At 39.7% G+C, this 18,559-nt stretch overlaps 3 protein-coding genes across 7 annotated transcripts; 1 reads left to right on the forward strand and 2 right to left on the reverse strand.

The window, feature by feature from the left end:
- Nucleotides 1-1,478: 1,478 nt before the first annotated feature.
- Nucleotides 1,479-6,525, reverse strand: zdhhc11 (zinc finger DHHC-type containing 11). 4 transcript variants are annotated; one of them, XM_041043419.1, is made up of 11 exons: nucleotides 6,435-6,525; nucleotides 4,863-4,996; nucleotides 4,095-4,215; nucleotides 3,866-3,967; nucleotides 3,643-3,767; nucleotides 3,380-3,535; nucleotides 3,158-3,276; nucleotides 3,026-3,075; nucleotides 2,871-2,934; nucleotides 2,701-2,779; nucleotides 1,479-2,307 (listed from the first exon to the last, which is right to left on the reverse strand). In XM_041043419.1, exons 2-11 carry the CDS (start codon nucleotides 4,903-4,905, stop codon nucleotides 2,165-2,167), a joined length of 1,002 nt encoding a protein of 333 aa, XP_040899353.1. In that variant the 5' UTR covers nucleotides 4,906-4,996; nucleotides 6,435-6,525; the 3' UTR covers nucleotides 1,479-2,164. The 4 variants fall into 4 exon arrangements, with proteins under 4 accessions (XP_040899353.1, XP_040899351.1, XP_040899352.1 ...); XM_041043417.1 differs by having other exon boundaries at nucleotides 4,095-4,273; nucleotides 4,778-4,996; XM_041043418.1 differs by having other exon boundaries at nucleotides 6,066-6,519.
- Nucleotides 6,526-6,927: 402 nt separating this feature from the next.
- brd9 (bromodomain containing 9) lies at nucleotides 6,928-12,360 on the reverse strand. The gene is made up of 17 exons (XM_041045420.1): nucleotides 12,212-12,360; nucleotides 11,529-11,749; nucleotides 11,318-11,446; nucleotides 11,101-11,230; nucleotides 10,936-10,993; nucleotides 10,332-10,476; nucleotides 10,098-10,208; nucleotides 9,699-9,886; nucleotides 9,357-9,489; nucleotides 9,137-9,212; nucleotides 8,931-9,026; nucleotides 8,666-8,798; nucleotides 8,445-8,556; nucleotides 8,281-8,337; nucleotides 8,069-8,174; nucleotides 7,392-7,562; nucleotides 6,928-7,210 (listed from the first exon to the last, which is right to left on the reverse strand). The coding sequence occupies exons 1-17, from the start codon at nucleotides 12,258-12,260 to the stop codon at nucleotides 7,110-7,112; spliced, it is 2,016 nt and encodes a 671-aa protein (XP_040901354.1). The 5' UTR covers nucleotides 12,261-12,360; the 3' UTR covers nucleotides 6,928-7,109.
- A 57-nt stretch (nucleotides 12,361-12,417) lies between these two features.
- On the forward strand, nucleotides 12,418-18,220 carry trip13 (thyroid hormone receptor interactor 13). Of its 2 annotated transcripts, none has more exons than XM_041044694.1 (14): nucleotides 12,418-12,550; nucleotides 12,747-12,815; nucleotides 13,900-14,059; nucleotides 14,182-14,308; nucleotides 14,898-14,953; nucleotides 15,085-15,175; nucleotides 15,278-15,350; nucleotides 15,437-15,500; nucleotides 15,581-15,667; nucleotides 15,804-15,910; nucleotides 16,100-16,253; nucleotides 16,755-16,867; nucleotides 16,998-17,067; nucleotides 17,153-18,220. In XM_041044694.1, exons 1-14 carry the CDS (start codon nucleotides 12,492-12,494, stop codon nucleotides 17,246-17,248), a joined length of 1,326 nt encoding a protein of 441 aa, XP_040900628.1. In that variant the 5' UTR covers nucleotides 12,418-12,491; the 3' UTR covers nucleotides 17,249-18,220. The 2 variants fall into 2 exon arrangements, with proteins under 2 accessions (XP_040900628.1, XP_040900629.1); XM_041044695.1 differs by having other exon boundaries at nucleotides 13,900-14,050.
- The last annotated feature ends 339 nt before the right edge of the window (nucleotides 18,221-18,559 follow it).

Below are 18,559 nucleotides of genomic sequence, written 5' to 3' on the forward strand. Positions count from 1 at the left end.
GGAAAAGAAAACATGTAAAATGTTATAGACTTAAGACTCAGGGTAGCTGACCAAAACACAGGTGTAAATAATACAAATAGTGATGGCTGAATGGCATCAGTTGATGCATTTTATTAGTAACATGCTTTTCCTACAAAGCCAAGGCAAAATATCTGTGTTGAAAAAGGCCCTTTAAAGCAATATTATGTCACCTTTTGCAATATTACAAGAGATAAGAAATTACTAAAGTGCAGGGTTCTCACCAACTAGAATAAAGTCGAGGTAGAAGGAGGAGACTGGCTAAAAGGAGCACATGGGCACATCGCAGGCAGTCCTCTCCGAAATGAACAGAGGTGACTGTGAAAGAAGGACAACAAAATTAATAAACTGTGCAAGAGATTACTCAAAAAATCCGCTCACTCAGATCCGTGTTAACCAACTTAAAAACACAACCCAGTGTCTACAGCCCTCTAGTGGTGAAAGAATGTGAAACCCTGTACATCAACAAACACTATAAGAAAACATACACACGCTTCAAATATGTCAAACTCTTTAATAAAATAAATCTGTAATTTTTTTTTTTTTTAAATATGGTTGGTGAAGAGTGTTAAAAGACATGTCCCGGAATAAAAAAATAAATAAATGAAATAAACATTTATATCCTACCTCATTACTGAAGTTTCAGCCACAGCTCAGTTCTCTTTGTTTTGCCACTAGTATTCAGGCCACCATCCAGGGCCTTTAAAAACGGCTTTCTCAGTAGCTGTGAGCATAAAAGCATCCAGGCGCTGTGGAGCTAAAGTACGGCAGAGTTTAATGTTGACCAATTTAAGTAGAGAAGATCAATTCACAAGCTGGATGACTGACACAATAAGTAGAAATTTACCTTGTCAGCACCCAGGATGTGGTAAACAGGCTGCACTGCCAAGTACGGCAGCAACAGAGAGGACAGTTCCTGCAAGATGAGCCTTTCCTTTGTAGTCCTGGTTGTGTATTTTGTATATTTTGAACCTACCCTGAAGCCCAGTAACACTTGTGAGCTCACTGTCTAAAATGGTCATGTATCACTCTATTGTGGGCTTTGTTTATGTGTCTTATGTGTTCCAAGAATGTCATTCTCCAATTCAGTTTCAGTGGCAGAAGGAGCTCTACCTCCAGTTTCCTCATCCATTCCTGTACCTTCTTGTACCTAATTTTTTGCTGTTGCTCGGTAGACACACTCATAAGATTAGTAGCTGTTTCATTTCATATCAGGCTGGCAAGGAAAGAAAGAAATGCATCAACACAGGAACTTATCTGAATTTCAATCTTTAGCTCAACATGAGCCTCAGCTATAGGCAAACTGTCAAAGCTGTAGATGATGAATGAGAGATCATATTTTGTGCCAAATCCACCACTGGACACATATTTGGCTTAGAATATAGACATAAACCCTAGAAATGTGAAGAAGTTGGAGATGGTGGGACTTTCAGGTGACAAAAGATGGGAAAAAAATACTAATGGAGCAAAGATTGTGTATTTATATTGTTTACTATCAAATTTTGCTAAAAACAGGTGCCAAACACTGCTGGATCTATGAAATCAACAGTTAATAAAACAACAACAGAGAGCTGAAGCTCTGCCCCCCTTTCAAGCTATTATCAACATCTGCCTTCAGCCAGACAATGTATTTTCCCTCTTGGCTTTCATGAAAAATGATAAGACTAGTACTTGATACCTGTCTGGCTTAGAACATGAACAGTAAACTTCAGTATCGTGTTTCAGCTTTTTAGGAAGCTACCAAAATACATACACTGCATCTATGTGACTCAGGGTAGCTGAACAGAAGCTATCTAACCTGGAAGTGGGGTTGGACTTTGGCTCTCAGCACAAGTCTGGGTGATAAAACAATGCTTTAAATAATTCAGCTGTCATAAAAAAAAAAAAAACCCCACACAGTGTAGATAAAAACGGAACAAAACACAATAATGGTCCACAGTTATTCAGTCTGCATCCACAATGTCCACTACGTGAAATCTCTCTGATAATGTGTATCACAGTATTGTGCGAAGTCCATGACATCCTCTGTCCGTGTCAACAATGGGTCCATGATCGCGTGGCTCAGTTTCATGAAATATTATTTCCTAACACATAGTTCCAGAAAGCAGCACACTCTGATGCCCCACCATGCAGACACCAGTTAGAGCTAGGTATCATCTGGAGTCATGACTGAGCTGCCCAGAGGGTCCTGCACCCCAGGAACACTGTCAGCAGACTTCACACTGGGGCTCTGAGCCTCTTCATCAACATCAGGTTTCCAGCTTTTGATGTCACTCATAGACATTTCCCCTTTTATAGACAGGGAACAAGAAGAGATAAGTATTATTTACAAACTGCACGAGCTAATGTTCTTCTGTAATCTATATGAATAAACTTCACTAACAGAAGTGCCATTATCTGTGTGTAACAGATTGGTACGCAAACTTTCACAGTTGAAAAACAGAAGCTCCTGTGCACTGATGCAGTCCAGCAGTCTCATTATAAATACTGTAAAACGCATCATGTAATTACCGTTGACACCGTGGGAGCGGTGTTGGCTCTCACTCAGTGATTTCCTATGCTGTAGCTGTGGCATTGTATTTATTCATTATTTAATATTACTGTCCCTCTCTATTGGTAAATGAGATGGACCAAAAAAAAAGAAAAGGTGTTAGGCAGCGATACATGCAACCAAATACTCACTTGCTATGTTATCTGTGGGATTTTCGGTGCCATAATGAAGACTGTTCTCCTTTTCTGTTGATTTCTTGAAGTTATCCAACTAAACCAAAAACAAATTTTTAAAGCAATATCGGCCATTTGGTGCATGTAAAATCATTCAAAAGAGATATCTTGTATGTAGACATGCTTACCTCTGTGCATATGGACTCTGACAGTCGGCTGCTGAGTGGGGATTTATCATCAGATTTGCAGGTACTGCAGGAAAACCAGAGTGGCCTTGATCATCCTTCTCTACAAAATTAGCTTTAATAGTAGTTTAACCAGAAGTGTAAAAAATTAGTTTTACCTTGAACTGTGTGATAACGCTGGCTCACAGTCAATTGAGCTCTCTTGGTTCTGGAAAAGAAAAAAAAATGTTTTTACAGATATGGTGGAATGAACAGGTGATTGACAGTGAGAGGCAAAACACAGGTCTCACCTGTGGGGCCTTGTTATGGGTTTTTGCATCATTAGGTTTTCCTGCTTCAACATCTCGGTTTCTAGCTTCTTTTTGGCGCTGCATCTTTACATAATCATATGTGCTTATGCCTTTATAAACTGGATAGACAAGGGAAGAACAAACACCAGAAGAAAATTATGAGAGCTAATGAATGGGGAGAAAGAAGCCTATAAAAAGCCTGTTTTGAAGGCTGTGACTCACACAGGTAAAAGTGAAAACCCAGCAGATGACACAGCAGCAGCAGGCAGGTGATACTCAGCATGACTGTTACAAAGGCTAATATAAGGAGACCAGCTGAACTAGTCTTTAGGGGTGCTAATGGTAAAAACACCAGCCAGGTCCCATTGCCCAGCATACCTGTAGAAACACACATATACAGCTTTTAATGATACAAATAACAAACATATTCTCAAATTTGTTTTTATTCCATAAGATAAATAAAGTTCAAGATTGTGGTGACTCACTATCAAACTGTGGAGCGGTCCGTAGACTGTTTGGGTCCAGGTAATGCTGAATAAAGATGAACAAGATGACAACAACAAGCAGGAAGACACCTAGTGTAGCGGAGGATAGTGCCACAAAGAAGAACCTGAAAGCAGCACACAAAACCTGATGTTAATTCAAATACAGCAACACGCCACATTTCATAGGGCACGTAGACCATGAAGTCAGATAAAACAGTCTTACCAATAGTTTCTGCCACCCACACAGGTGTTCAGCCATTTGCAATGGTGATCAAAGTCTTCCACACATTTGTTGCAAACACCACAGTGTTTTACTTTGGGGCCACTATGTGAAAATGAATGAGGATTAACACCATTAAAACACAGTATGCATACAAAATGTCCACTACAAATTGTATTTCTATTACCTTAAAAAAAAAATCGCATTAAAGACTACAGCTTTGAATACATACACCTTGACGTCACACAGATAACAGTGTAGGTCCTGGATGACGTGCGACTGCTTTGTCCTGTCAAAAAGTGGCATTGGACTGGAGTAGCTCTGTTTGGCCCTGACACTCGCATCTGCTGGGTCTATAGTAACAGCAGCAATATGGGTGAAAAAGTGTACAATAAATGCTACGCCGGTCAGCTGTACGCAACAAGAGTCAAGGAAAATATCACTAATATAAGAAAAATACAGCAATATGTGATAAATATTACAACAAAGTGCAAAATGGTAAGGAGCACAAGTAAAAATGGACAAGAAACTGCAAACTGTTGCACACAAGAGGATCTTTTGTTTGAGAAAAGAAGTCGGGTCTGAAGAAATCAACTGTATTTACGGCTGAGCGAAGCTTCAGTTAAATAAACTAGTGTGTTGACATCATGCAGCATTCAACATGTGACAAAAACACCAGTGATTATGTCTTTTGGGCTTAATGGAGACCACAGAAACAGCAGAGACAGAGTCACGTCTGGTGTGACAGGAGCCCATACAGACAGCCCACACAACAAAATCTTTGTCTTATAACCAGCAGCCCAAACAAACTAACGTTTGCTCCATATTCAAATATTCAAATCTGGGAGACCCACGGCTGCTCACTTAACGGTCAGCTACAGTGACAGCAAGGTTTCAGCTGTGCCTTAAGGATACAGAATAGAGCACATGGTTCCACGGCAGAGGCAGAAGAGGGATATAGATGCCAAAGCTGACTATGGCGAGGTAGCTGTACACCAACCAGCCGACCACTTGGAAGGCTTGCGGGGGCCACGACCATCCATTCATCCTGGGAGGTTTGGAGGGGACCAGCTCATTTCTGCTGCTGCCCCGCATGGGAGATGTGCGTCTCAGCCTTTGACTGAAGCAGTTCATCTGCACAATACAAGAACAGAATAGACACAGTCCGTAGTAGAGTCCGTCATCTGGGCATCATCCATCCACACATTATTACACACACACACACACACACACACACGAGTCAAACTCCAGCAGAGTGTGTGGCCACATTTGTTGGGGAAATGAGTTAGGAAAATGAGTTGAGCACAATGACAGCGACTGTTCACCCGCCAAAAGAATTACATTAAAACTGCATTCGTTTTAGCTAGTTGTACAATTTCATGGGCAACTAAAGAGACAGCTTTACTCTACCTTCATTGGTATAAATAGAGAGGGCAAAATATCAGACACATCTTTCAGGAATTTAGTTCAACAGCAGCTCAAACTACACACCCACAAAAAAGATCTTAAATGTTGAACGAACACCTTTCTAAACTGTTTCACCATGCACCATGAAGATAGCAGGCTTTTGCACTTTACGGCATTATTTTTTTTAGGTGGGTGTACCTATTAATTTGGCAAGTGAGTGTATATAAAACGATAAAGGTAGGTAAGGTGTTTTATTCATCTTCAGAAACGATAAAGGCGCCTCTGCATAAAAACAACAAAGAGAATATTGCCAAATAGCTCAGAGAAAACAGCTCATCCAGGGTAAAGGAATTACACAAAGTACAACATCCTCTTCCTCGTAGAAAAAAAAAGGCCTTGTAATCACATGTTTTGCTCTTGGCCTTATGTCTGACCCAACCACTTGAGCTAATGGTAAAGCTCATTTCAGAGCTTTTCACCAAGTAGGCAGGTTAATAATGTTTTTTTTTTTTTTTTGCTCATCACTGCATGAGGCCTATGAGTGAAATTTAACGTTAGCTGTCAAGTAAAAAACAACGGCAATAAAACCCCTCTGGCTGTTACTGACCGATGTTGTCTCTGTTTTGCTTAACAACTAAAATCTACGAGCTTAGTCAAAGGTTTTCTGCTTGAGCAGCCCACCCCGCATTGTGTGTTTAATTCCCAATCAGCCGACGGTTTGAAATAAACAATAAACTCCTGCCTACAACAACCTATAGGACATTGTATATAGTTTAAATGACGATGAATTACTTACTATTCCCGGTGAAAGAGAGCGACCATACAATTAAAAAAAACAAAAAACAAAAAAAAACGCTACTATTCATATAAAGACGGAGATTTCCACCGCCTGACATCCCATGATTGCTTTGTCAGCCAAACAGGTGCCTTTAAAAAGTCAAAAATTTACATAGTGAGGAAACAAAAACCTGCAAGACAACGCGAAACAATTTTTTAAAAGAGGAAAAAGAGCAGCCTGTAAACAAGGACGAAATCGGTTCAGTGTCCTTGGGTTTCTGTCACCGAGGGACGCGAGTCAGAAGTTCAAGAATCAACTCAGCAGGTCGGAGCAGCGCTATGGAAACTGTCCTGCCGCGCATGTGTAGTACAGCTCTCCTCCACATACTCAGCTTTTTTTTCCTGCCGTGGCCCTCCACGGACTCCAGTCAACACGCACGCAGCTTTCCTGTCAAACTCATGGCCTGCAATGCTTCCTCACCCTTTTAAGCCCTGGAGAATATAAGCTCCTCAAAAGCAGGTGATTCAGCGAGAACTGCAAAAACAGGCTCATTTCACTTCTGCTTTCAAATGCCCCTATTTTGTGCTTAAGGTATAGTTGTATGTATATGTATAATTCAGCCGCATGCATACGGCTTTATTTTCACTTCCCTGTTTTGTCTTCACACACTGTGTTATCCTACAATAATCAGAACTCAGAGGAGCCTTCGTTCTCAGTGCAGCTGGACGGTCTTGCAACATCCTTTCCCTACAAATGCACTAAATTTGGATGAGTATTACTGGCAGACAGTTCCTGCATTTACAGCTGCCCCCACAGCAATATATAATGCAGCTGCTAATGGTTTTTCATTTGCTTAGTGAACCACACACATTTATAAACACAGGTGCAAGTATTTATTTGTGTTGCACTCGTACAAAACCATACAATTACACTACAAACAGTCTGTACAATCATATGCAGTCTTTTAAACAGGTCAGAGACTCCTGCTGTCTCCACAGTGTTTAGTCCAACAGGGAACTCGGTGCTGTTAACACCAGGGTAACAAAACGGCAGTGTGTGTGGTCAGCTGCTGGCTGTGTTCTCTGGCTCCGGAGATTGCAGGAACTCGTAGGGATCGTGAACCATTTCCGACTGGTCCCCAACACCCAGGTGCGATGGGCTCCCTGTGGATTAAAGAAAACATGCTTCTTATGTGGAAAGCAATGAAAATGTTGCAGAAAAGTGGAGGTGCAACATGGCTTGTTAGAATACTGATGACAATCATATGATGTTTAATGAAACAGAAAACGTACTGTAACTTAAAAGTATTAGCATTATTAGCAGTATTTAGTTTTGCTCCTATACCTAGGTGATGTTGGTCCCTTTCGGAGGCATTAGACAGGGAGGACAAGTTGGACGAGGGTCTGGAGCCAACTCTGTCAACCTGAGCCTCCTGGAACTCCTGCAGGAGTTTATCTGCATCGTCAAAATGCTGCTGGCCCTCCTCATTGCCAGGCTCTTTTTTCACAGTTTTACCTAATAAAGAAAGAGGTAAAGGTGAGATCACTGTGGGAAATGAATTGAATGAAGAACTAAAGGGAAAAAAGCAAACCAATTATTTCTTTCCTGGCTTGCAGGTACACATCAAAAGAAAAAGACAGGGGAAATGTGAACACTAACAACACTAATGGCACATAACAAAGATTTGCCACAGCCACTAGACGGCCACAATGGTGTACTAGAGTGGCATCATGACACATAATTGTGATACAATTGTGTTTTGAGCTGTTCTGTTTATACTAGCTTTAGGATAGTAAAGCATTACAAACATATTTTCCCAGAAGAAGATGTAGTAAAAACTCTGCTGGAGGCAAGTGTTTACATGGCTATTATGTATTTTATTGCTGCAGCACCAAGACATTTAACTGCTCTTCAGCTTACTGCGACTATTAGCATCACTGCATTGCTGGCTTAACTACGTTATGACTGGGTTATTGGTGTAGATATAAATGCAGCCAAGAGTGTTGATAGAAGATAATCACCTAAAGAGTTAAGCATGGAAATATCCAGAGACATATCAGGATAGTTCTTCATTGACATAAAGTCCAGGACTGAGCCACTCTCCCCCAAACCAGTGCTATCTGCCATCTGAAGGAAAACACACAGCGAGAGTCAGACAGTCGAGCAGACAAGCACAACATTATTTTACAAAACTATTTTAGTGCGGAATCATCTTTTATGAGCTACTGTATACCTGTATGTCACAAATGTTGGATTTGGTTTCATCAGGTTTGAGCATCATGTTTCTTTTCTGAAATGTAAATGTATAATTTACAGACACCAGACCTACATCACAGGAAACGTGTGAAAATCTGATCCAGATAATGTGCATAAACTGCTTAAGTACAAATCATATACCTGTCGGATCTGATTGACAGCTTTCGTGTGATCGCCTGCGGTCATCTTGTCCAGAAGACCATCAACCCAGTGCTTGGTGACACTTCCACAGCCCTTGACAAAATCCTGTATACTTTGGATGATAAAAAAAAAGAAAAGATGACAAGCTGAAATTGAGGCCAATTTTATTACTAAAGAATTTAAAGTCTCAGTTTTATATAAGATAAAAGAAAATCCCCTACCTCAAAGCACACTGTACCCCTGTGTCTTCCCCATAGGCTGAATAAAGCATGTCCACCTCATCAGGCAGCAGGTCTGGAAAGACGGTGTTCTTCTGAAGGCTCTGGGTGTTGTAGGCACTGCTCAGGAAGGTCACTACTCAGACCAAGACAAAAGGGGAATCAGCAGGACACAGACTTTGTGGCAACATTTATTGTTGTTAATTGGATGAGACAGTTAAAATGACTAATATGAATGAGATCAAAAGCAGTGAACTTTGCAACATACCTTTGTGTCTCCTGTCGTCTTTGAAACCCAAGGTTGTTAATCCAGGCAGAAGCTTATTTGAGAGAGAACTCAGGTCCACCTTATGTGTCTCCTCTTCTGCAAAAAGAAAAAAAAAAGCTTCTTACACATTATACTAGTACAGTGCAAATCTTGTGAGAACGTTGGGTTCTGAAAGATGTTTGAAAGGCAGTGTAGTGATAGCAAACCTTCAGCATCAGGATCAGCCTGATTTACAACATTATATACAAGGGAACCATCTGACTCTTTACGCAAGTAGCCCATCTGGAACACAGACAAGAGAAACAACATGTCTTGGTCAAAATCTGGAAAATTATTCCTTGTCATTTATATCATGAAGTATACTCATAGATGGTGGAAACATTGTGAACAAATGGAAAGTTATACACAATAAGTAAGGTGATAAACCTTGGAGTTTGGCATGTATCGGCTGATGCGATCCCGAGCTTCATCTGCAGAGTGTTCGACCAGGGCCAGAACATGTTCCTCTGCTGTACTGTCAGTCAAGCTGCAAGCATTTCCCTCTGGTTCATACAGGTAGCTGTGATAAGAGAAGTGACAGTGTTACCGGATTATTTTATTGACGGTGTTTTGTATCACAAAGAATCAGGTGTTCAGTACTTTCCCACTGGGCTTTCTGACTACGTTTCAGTCCTTCAGTCTACACACACACACACGCACACACACACACACACACACACACACACAAAAAAAAACATTTATAAGTGAGATGTTAAAAACAAGGTATACCTGATGACTTCCTTCATGTCTTTGACTGGTTGTTTTCTGGACTTCTTTGCTGATTCCACTGGGATGGGGATTATCTCTGGAGGAGTTACATCAGCCACAAGGTCTTCATCTCCCAAAATGGCTGCCTGCTGGGTGAAATCCATGTCTTGCATGAAAGACATGCTGCGCTTCAGAGCCAAAAGACGTTCCTGTACACAGAGCAGGAAAGAAAAGAGGAGCAACACGTAATCTGCTTAACTGGTAATGTATGGATAAGCAAGGAAATGGAATGTAAAGGACAGTAGGAAGTTGTTGCTGATGATTACAGGGAAGATGTAAAGGGAAAATAAGGGTTATAATATTATATATATTATAGTATGAAAAATGTGTTTCTGTCTTTAGTCCATATCATCGAATTACCTTGCTCATCATCTTGAATCCTGTATGGAGCAGTTTCTTGGCAGCCTTATAGTAGACAGTTTCTGGTCGGTTGTACACCATTGCATTATCACACATCAGTTTAAAGTCCGCCTAAAGACAAAAAACAGGCATGAAGGCTGATGTTGTTTACGTACACTGCTATCTCAATCTTAAGGATACTCCCAAAAGAGCTACTCGACCTGAAGATGAGAATGTGTTGACAGCTATCCTCACCTTGAATTCCGTTACTGTGTTGTACTCATTGTTTCTAATCTTGTCTTTCATAGTGCTGAAGTCCATAGGATGTTTGATGATCACTGAGTAACCAGGAGCAATCGCATCTGTTACTGGAAATGAGAAGAATCCATGGGGATCTTTCCTGAAAAAAGAAGCGATGGACTGTAAGTGTTATTCAGTAAATAAACAGCCTATGAATAGATCTTGCTCACACTGGGATACGAAGCATAAGACCAAATAATAATATGGCCTTATTCAGATTTTCTCTTTTTTTCAGTCAGTGGTTTCATACATCTGCAAGTTTCCGACCACAGCAGGAATCACCCTGAAATAGACTATGGACTGAAAGCCTATAGACAACAAATGCAAATTTTGCTATTCTTGGGGCTGAGCAAATGTTATGAAAATTAAAGATATTTCTGCCCTTAGGACAATGTATATTTGCTCAGCTAATTTTACGTCAGCCTACCATTTGGACCATGGGACATGTTTCACACAATGCCACAAAAAGAAAGCATTTTTTTTCTTTTTGAGGAATACAATTGTGCTTTGTAAACTAAAATAAGAACTATGAACTACATGTACTATGAACATTCCTCACCTCTGCAGCTGACGTAAGAAGTGCTCCAGCAATTGCTGACGAGGAGTAGACTCATTCTCTGAAGTAGACAAGCACAAATATGCAGCTATTTATGAAGACATTTGCTAATGAATAAGTGATGATATAAAATGTAATGTTTTTCAGTGTAATGTTTTCACATCTGACCTTGTTGCGTCCTGCATGCTCTGACCGGTCTGTCTCCTTGCTGCTCTACTTCCACCTTCACACTGGGGTGAAACTCCTCCACTTCAGACTCTATTTCAAACCTCTCTTTCTTTTTTTTCTTCTCTTCAGGCTGATGAGAAACACATATGATGTGAGTGACTTGTCAAAGTAACCAGTAAGAATTTAATGGTGATATTTTCAGGCTAAGTTTACTCACCTCTAATCCGATATTTATACTTTTTGACAATGTGAAAGGTTCAACTGGCACACCTGCACTGCCAGAAGTCGCAGCTGCAGCTGCCTCTGATTCATTCTGCTCTCGCTCTCTCTTCTTCCTCTTTTCCTCCTGTGTGGTGAAAGATCATTTTTAGATAATAGCACCAAACACTGCATTTATCAGGTAGACAATCATGATGTTGTGAACAAACCTTTCGTCGTCGTCTCTCCTCATCATCCACGTACTTGTCTTTATCCTTTTCTGACTTTTTCTTCTTCTTCTTCTTCTTCTCTTTGTGGCGTTCTCGCTCGTGGTCTGATCTGTCATCATAGTAGCTGGAGTCATGGCCCGAACCGGAGAGCTCTGTCACTTCACTTCCTCCGACTTTGAGTACAAGCTTTAGGGGCTTCTCAAGAGCCTTGTCCTCATAGTCTGCAATCATGAATATAATAGCTGAAATAGCTTTTATGGTATAAGCAGTAAGTGAGCATGTAAGATGATCTTGGCATTAGTACGGTAGGAGTATTATAGGTTTTGTTACTTCAGATGCCAAATAGGTTGTATATTGTAATAAAGGAGCTGACTTATTGTGCTGTAGCTTCTCTGTCTGTATTAAATTTTCTACTTTAAGTTGTGTAATTGGATTGTGCTCTACTGTCTGATTTTCAAAAAGATGATACAAACGTGAAAATCAGATATAACCTAACTAACGAGAATGCCTTGCAAACTGTAACTTACAAACATGGCAAGAAAACAAACAAACCAAAAATACCAAATATCTTATAACAAAGGTATTACTGATTGATGGTTAGGCTAAGATGGCTAACATAAAGCTAGCTGGGACAAAAGAGGTTCGATTAAAAAATAATAATAATTAAAGGTGCACTCTGGTACCGTCAACTGTTCTCCACTCCGGTTTATGTTTCTTGTGCTTTTTCCCCATGTCTCCGTATTTATATCCGAAATCGTATGTTTACTGCAATAATGTTGACAGCGGTAGCTACGGTCGCTCTGGCAGTAACAAATCTTAGCAAACAAGAAAGCTAGCGGCAAGCGGATGTAATTCCCCGGAACAAATGATGTATATCCGGTGTCACGAATCAGCGCGCTGAATTCAACAGACTGTCGGCTCCGTCGGCTCTCTGACAGCACGGAGGGACCACCGGTTGTTTTAATGAGTACCACAACTTTGGTTGATGCAACTAATCAGCTTGACAACGTGAAAGTTGTAAGGTATGGTTTCAGTTTTGTTGATGCAGGAAACTTTAAGTAGGCAGGGCTAACGTTAGCCAGCTGTGTTAGCAAGCTACAACGTTGCCAACTTACTCAGCTAACGAAATGAAAAAGAGCCTTTTTTTGGGAGAATTTATTCGTTGAGTTGACAGATGTGCTGCTGTTAAAGCTCTGAATGTTGCTCCGGTGTCCACAGTTTTACAGGAATGGAGGTGGGAAACCAGAAACAAAACATCGACGTGGAGGTCCATGTTAAATCTCACAGGTGGGTTAGCTTGCTAGTTAAAAACCTGTCTCTGAATACATGTATGGAGAGCCCAGGCAAGACTCAGAGGCAAGAGAGCAACTACCCAGGGCTCCCTCAACGAGGAACATGACTTGTCCTCCATCCGCCTATATTAAAGATCTCAGTTATTTCATTTTATATTTTGCCCCTTTGTTTTCAGTTCAGTGTGTCAAGTAATTTACGCACACAAAACATTACAGGTGAACTGTAAAGCTGCAACTGATAGTTATTTTCATTATCAATAGGTCTGTTCATTATTTTCTTTAATAACTGATTAATTGTTCAGTCAATAATTCGTCAGAGCATAGTGAAAAGGCCCATCATTATTTATACATATTCAAATAGTTTTTAAAAAATGCTAACATGTACAGTTTTCTGTCATAGAATTGATGAAACTAGCTAATATTCATGTTTGAGAAGCTGGTACCAGTGAATATTTTAAATATTTTTAAAAATGACTAAATTGTTACCAATTAATATTCTTTCATACTACTGACTGTTTGATCAACTAACCATGTCAGCTTTGGAGTACTGTTTGTTTTCTGGGTGTCTAGGGAATAATGAAACTGCCATATAGGGTGGGGGTCAACAGGAGCCCCAACAAGAATTTTTTTGTGCCCCTAGAGGGGTAATTCAGCCATGAGTCCAGATCAAACCACAGATCCTACCACAAATGCAAAAAAGACACATACAGGCACACATGCAGTTTAGCTGACTACATGCCTAAAGAGAGGAACAGTCAGGTAGAATGAGATCCACTGATATTCTGTATATGTAGTAAGAGAGTTTTTTCCCACTTACTTACATACATCAGAACATAAGAACAGCCATGTCTGAAAATCTAATTTGGCTCTGTACATGCAATTCTTGCAAGACTCTTAGAAATACACAAATCCGTGTTGGTATTGGTGTCAGTCATTAGATGTGGGAAAACATCTAGTTACTACAGTTGGCTACAGATGACTAATATAAAATATTTTAGTGCAGTCGTGCTTGAGAAATTACATGATTGCATCCATACTTTCTTGTGCATTGTATGTTTCTGTTCTCGTCCATGTTTCAGCACAGCTAAACTGTCTGATGTGAGGATGCATGTTCTGGCTCTACTGAAACGCCACAGCATGGTTTTTGGAAACTACAGATGGACAGAGTTTGATGAAGATTTTCTCAGGAAACACGTGGAGTCTGTGGCTATAGCTGATATAGAGGAAATGGTAACACAGGTCTGTTATTTTTGTCTCCTTTGTTAGTGTTTTTAATCATTTGTACCTCATTTTTTTTCAAGAAGAAGTAATGCTTTGCACATGTTTATTTTTTTTTTAATCAAATTTTTTTTCCCATTCAGCCCCTTGATTTGAAAAGCTGCTCTCTCTCTGTTCACATCTTCACTCTGAATGAGGATGGACCCAGCACGCTCAGTTTAGAAGATGATGAGGAGCTTTCAGCAGCAAATCACTGGTTGTTGCCAGCAGGTAACAGTGAACATTGTGGAAGAGAATAGAACGGCATGTTGAAAAGAATCTTGCTTTCATAATTTGATGTCTTTCCGAGTGAAGTCAGAGAGTGAGGTAAGACTTAATACAGAAAGAGATCATTCTACGGTGTAAACCAGTGAGGTATCATTTAGACATGCAGAATATTGTTCTGTATGACTTAATGTGATACTCAGTGGTCATATTTTCAATGTGTGTGTTTGGGACTTATTAAGAATTATGTACTGACACTGGAAACATGTATTATGTAGCAGAAGCTGTTTGAATGAGTGTCTGTAAGTTTTGTTCTGTGACCAAGCCTTCTTATTCTGTTATAAAATTAAAATTGTTTTAGAACCACCCTTTAAACTTACAAGGATTAAGTATTCCATAACGGAAAAATGAAGTGTTAATACAATAATAATAATACAGTAATAATGATAAACTAGTCATATTTTCTTTATCTCTTTTGTATTTTCATCTCTGTCTTGTGCTGACCCCTTGAATGACCTGCTTTTCTTTGGCTTATTGAAATTTGATATTATCTGAATATTTCTCCAAAAATCTCTGTTCCTCTGTTTTTTGAAAGCTGAATTCCATGGGCTTTGGGAGAGCCTGGTATATGAGAGTGGAGTCAAAACCCAGGTAAAAAAAAAAAAAAAAAAAAAAAAATATATATATATATATATATATATATATATATATATATATATATATAACAGCAGCTGAGAGATGAGAATTACACACATACTGCTAAACTTCACATTTTCTTCCAGCTCCTGGATTATGTCACAACAACAATTTACTTCTCAGACAAAAACGTCGACAGCAACCTGGTATCGTGGAACCGTGTTGTGCTGCTTCACGGTGAATAACTACAAACAGTAATTTTTTTATTGACTGACGTCGTGTCAGAGATGATGTGCGTAAAATAACTTGTTTATCACTTTTGTCTTTGGCTTCATTCAGGACCCCCGGGCACAGGAAAAACCTCACTGTGCAAAGCTCTTGCCCAGAAGCTGTCAGTCAGACTGTCAAGTCGGTGAGGCAGTCCTCATTTTAGTGAAACCACTTCAGCAGTAAATACACCTGCTCTTTTAATTTCACCATACACTCCTCTCCCTGCAGGTATTCTTATGGCCAATTTGTCGAGATAAACAGCCACAGCTTGTTCTCAAAGTGGTTCTCCGAGGTACACCTGGGCTGTTTTTTATGGTTAAATTGTTTAATTGTTTAATTTGAGGATCTTCTAATCATGCCTCTCGGTTACAGAGCGGCAAGCTGGTCACAAAGATGTTTCAAAAGATCCAACAACTGATTGATGACAAAGATGCTCTTGTATTCGTTCTGATTGATGAGGTAAAAATCCACTTGTTGGAAACTACCTTGAAACTGAAAATGGTCTAGTGTGAGCCTCAGAAATTAATTTATCCAGTGCAAGTCTATTGATTTGCTTCCATATTCACTAGAATAACATAAGACTTTGTCTGAATAGGTGGAGAGTCTGACAGCAGCTAGGAAGGCATGCCAGGCGGGAACAGAGCCGTCCGACGCCATTCGAGTGGTCAACTCTGTTCTCACTCAGCTGGATCAGATCAAACGGTCAGAAAGCAAAGCATGTGCATAACATTCAGATCTCTTTTCCAGTACATACAAGAGTAGAACCCTTCATTTTACATTCTTGTAATCACTCTTGATTATTGTTTTCATTGTAAAGTCCTGCCACCAGGCTTTTATTTTGTCATGTTTACACAGTTTTACTTTGTCTTGACTCTTGGGCTTATGTTTCAGACATTCAAATGTTGTGATCCTGACGACCTCCAATGTGACAGAAAAGATTGACTTGGCGTTTGTGGACAGAGCTGACATCAAGCAGTACATCGGACTCCCGTCTGAGAAAGGCATCTACAACATCTACCTCTCCTGCCTCGAGGAGCTGATGAAGGTGACCAAACTGTCCAGCAGCATTTTTCATTATTTACAAGTTATTCATCAATTATAATGCAAAACACATTTGTCTTCCCAACAAGTAATGTTTTCTCATGTTTGAACTTTGGGGAAAAAACACCCCTGAAGTAAGTGTGATAATTCTGCTAAACACTTGGTGAAAGAAGGAAGTGGTGTGGCCTTTGTTTCCTGAACATTCTTAAGCTATGATTGAAATACAACAAAAGTTAACCACCTTGGCTGATGGGGTTTTTTCCTGCTTGTTTGCATGAAATATGACTTTTTGTTCCCAGTTAAGATTGATATATATATATATATTTTGCAGTATGTGTACAGGGGAAAATATAAATTATGCAGTATGTATCACAAGAAAATAGCGATGTATACTTTTATTTTCAGTGTGTTTTTAAAAAAACAGTTATGAGCAACAACAGCACAGAAGTAAAACTTTTAATTGAATAGGCTGTGTCTGTGCCTCACGACGTGTGATTATGTGCAGTGCCAGATCATCTACCCCAGGCAGCAGCTGTTTACCATGTTTGAGCTCGAGACGATGGGGTTTGCGAAAAGTGAGGTGTCTGAACACAGTCTGAACCTGAGGAACATTGCTCTGTGAGTACAGCCTCCCATAATGCAATAATGCACCCAAATCACACTGTCTGTGCCGTGCTCGTTACATCGAGCGTCAGTGAAGAACTGAAACAGCCAGAGGCTACTGTTTTGTTTTTCTTTTCCTTTCCAGAAAAAGCAAAGGTTTGAGTGGAAGAGCACTCAGGAAGTTACCATTTCTAGCCCATGCACTCTTTGTAAAGGTAAGTATTTGATTGTGTTCCACAGAGTGTAGGTACAAAAAAAAAAAAAAGATATTGTGTTTTAATGTAGTTTGTTTGCCTGCAGTCTCCCACAGTGACTCTTGAGAGGTTTCTGGAGGCTATGGACCGAGCGGTGGATAAACAGAAGGAGGAAAAAGCTAACCTGGTCAACGGTGTCTGAACTTATTACAGTGCCCAAAGGCTGACACGTGATTGTTCGTGGGCTCTCAGTCCCATACCCTGTTTTTTTTTTTTTTTTTTTGTAGTTTGGAAAACTACAACCCTTTCATCTTTTTATAAAGCTTAATCAGTTCATCTGGCCGTACTACATTAAATATATTGGCAAGTAACATTGTTTTAACAAATGCTTTCTATAACATTACATCTTTATTCAGGTAATTTTGTTGGTGCTACTACCTTCAGTAAAGGCAGTCTGGTTTCATACGGAGTACCCGAAGCTTGAATTTTCTACGTGCTGTTCAGTGTTTACTCTTTTCTCCTTTTCAAAGTGTTTGATGTTTTTTATGTAATGTGCAGCTTTAACCTTAACAGTGCTGGCTGGTTTGTTTGTTTGTTTTTTGGTTCCCATGTTAAAAGGATAGTCTGTATATTTATTGGCATTAACACAGATATTGGCTCAGTTTGTGGATAGTTTAGTTGGTGATATCCCACTGAAGGGACAGCTTGTCAGAGAGAAATCAACAGCACTTCCAAAATGGGTCTGAGGCCTCTGTGGACAGTGGAAAATACAGAAAATATAATGCGATTTGTTGTTGACGGTTAACATTAAGTGCTATATTGTGGATTTATTTGTATTTTTTTGTTAACTTGCCCCATTTAGCTCTTCTTTTTTCTTTCTGCTGCTTTCTGCTGGCTCTACGGGCATCTATAGTCTGAGCTAATGTCCATGCAGGACACCATCTTATGTCAAAAAAATGCAAACTGTCCCTTTAACATGTATATTGTTTTTGTACACCGGGATTGTGTTCATGTGTTTTAAAAAGGGCCATCTCTCTTAGTTCAAAGAAAATGTTAATTGTTCGTTGTCAGTTCTATATTTATGCTAATAACAAATCCTCTTTAAACTCCAGATTCATGTGCTCATTACGACTTTATTTTGTATATTGTATTGTAATAAACAATATTGTTTATATTTACGTGTGTTGTAGACATGCTACAGTTGAAGCAGATGCATTTTGGAGATTTCAGCAAATCCTTTGGGCCACCACTTGGTGGTGCACAGATGCTGCAGTTTTACACATAGAAAGACTGAATTTATATAGCGTATTTTATGAGATACACGATAATCACAATAAGGGCAGTAAGTGAAAATGCTCACAGCCATAAAAGCAGATTGCAGTTTATATTGAGCTTGTCTGTTGTAACAGGACAACAATGTAATCTAAATTTTGCTGAGTAAAACCGGAAACCTCCACAAATATAAAATGTGAGTGTGCAAATCTGGAAGTGAAGAGGGAACTTTTGCAGCCAA

Source organism: Toxotes jaculatrix, chromosome 8, assembly GCF_017976425.1.
Source record: "Toxotes jaculatrix isolate fToxJac2 chromosome 8, fToxJac2.pri, whole genome shotgun sequence".
NCBI classification, from domain to species: Eukaryota; Metazoa; Chordata; class Actinopteri; family Toxotidae; genus Toxotes; species Toxotes jaculatrix.

What these genes read in the sequence shown, in the direction of transcription:
- zdhhc11 (XM_041043417.1), bottom strand. Translation starts at nt 4,996, where the DNA reads ATGAACTGCTTCAGTCAAAGGCTGAGACGCACATCTCCCATGCGGGGC. An exon ending in GTGGGTGGCAGAAACTATTG is followed by an intron (nt 3,768 to 3,865) that starts GTAAGACTGTTT and finishes TGCTGCTTTCAG; the next exon opens with GTTCTTCTTTGTGGCACTAT. An exon ending in GGGTTTTCACTTTTACCTGT is followed by an intron (nt 3,277 to 3,379) that starts GTGAGTCACAGC and finishes TTGTCTATCCAG; the next exon opens with TTTATAAAGGCATAAGCACA.
- brd9 (XM_041045420.1), bottom strand. Translation starts at nt 12,260, where the DNA reads ATGGGGAAAAAGCACAAGAAACATAAACCGGAGTGGAGAACAGTTGAC. An exon ending in GGAGTGGAGAACAGTTGACG is followed by an intron (nt 11,750 to 12,211) that starts GTACCAGAGTGC and finishes TCATGATTGCAG; the next exon opens with ACTATGAGGACAAGGCTCTT. An exon ending in TTCCATGCTTAACTCTTTAG is followed by an intron (nt 7,563 to 8,068) that starts GTGATTATCTTC and finishes TTTCTTTATTAG; the next exon opens with GTAAAACTGTGAAAAAAGAG.
- trip13 (XM_041044694.1), top strand. Translation starts at nt 12,492, where the DNA reads ATGAGTACCACAACTTTGGTTGATGCAACTAATCAGCTTGACAACGTG. An exon ending in TCTCAAAGTGGTTCTCCGAG is followed by an intron (nt 15,501 to 15,580) that starts GTACACCTGGGC and finishes TCTCGGTTACAG; the next exon opens with AGCGGCAAGCTGGTCACAAA. An exon ending in AACCTGAGGAACATTGCTCT is followed by an intron (nt 16,868 to 16,997) that starts GTGAGTACAGCC and finishes TTTCCTTTCCAG; the next exon opens with AAAAAGCAAAGGTTTGAGTG.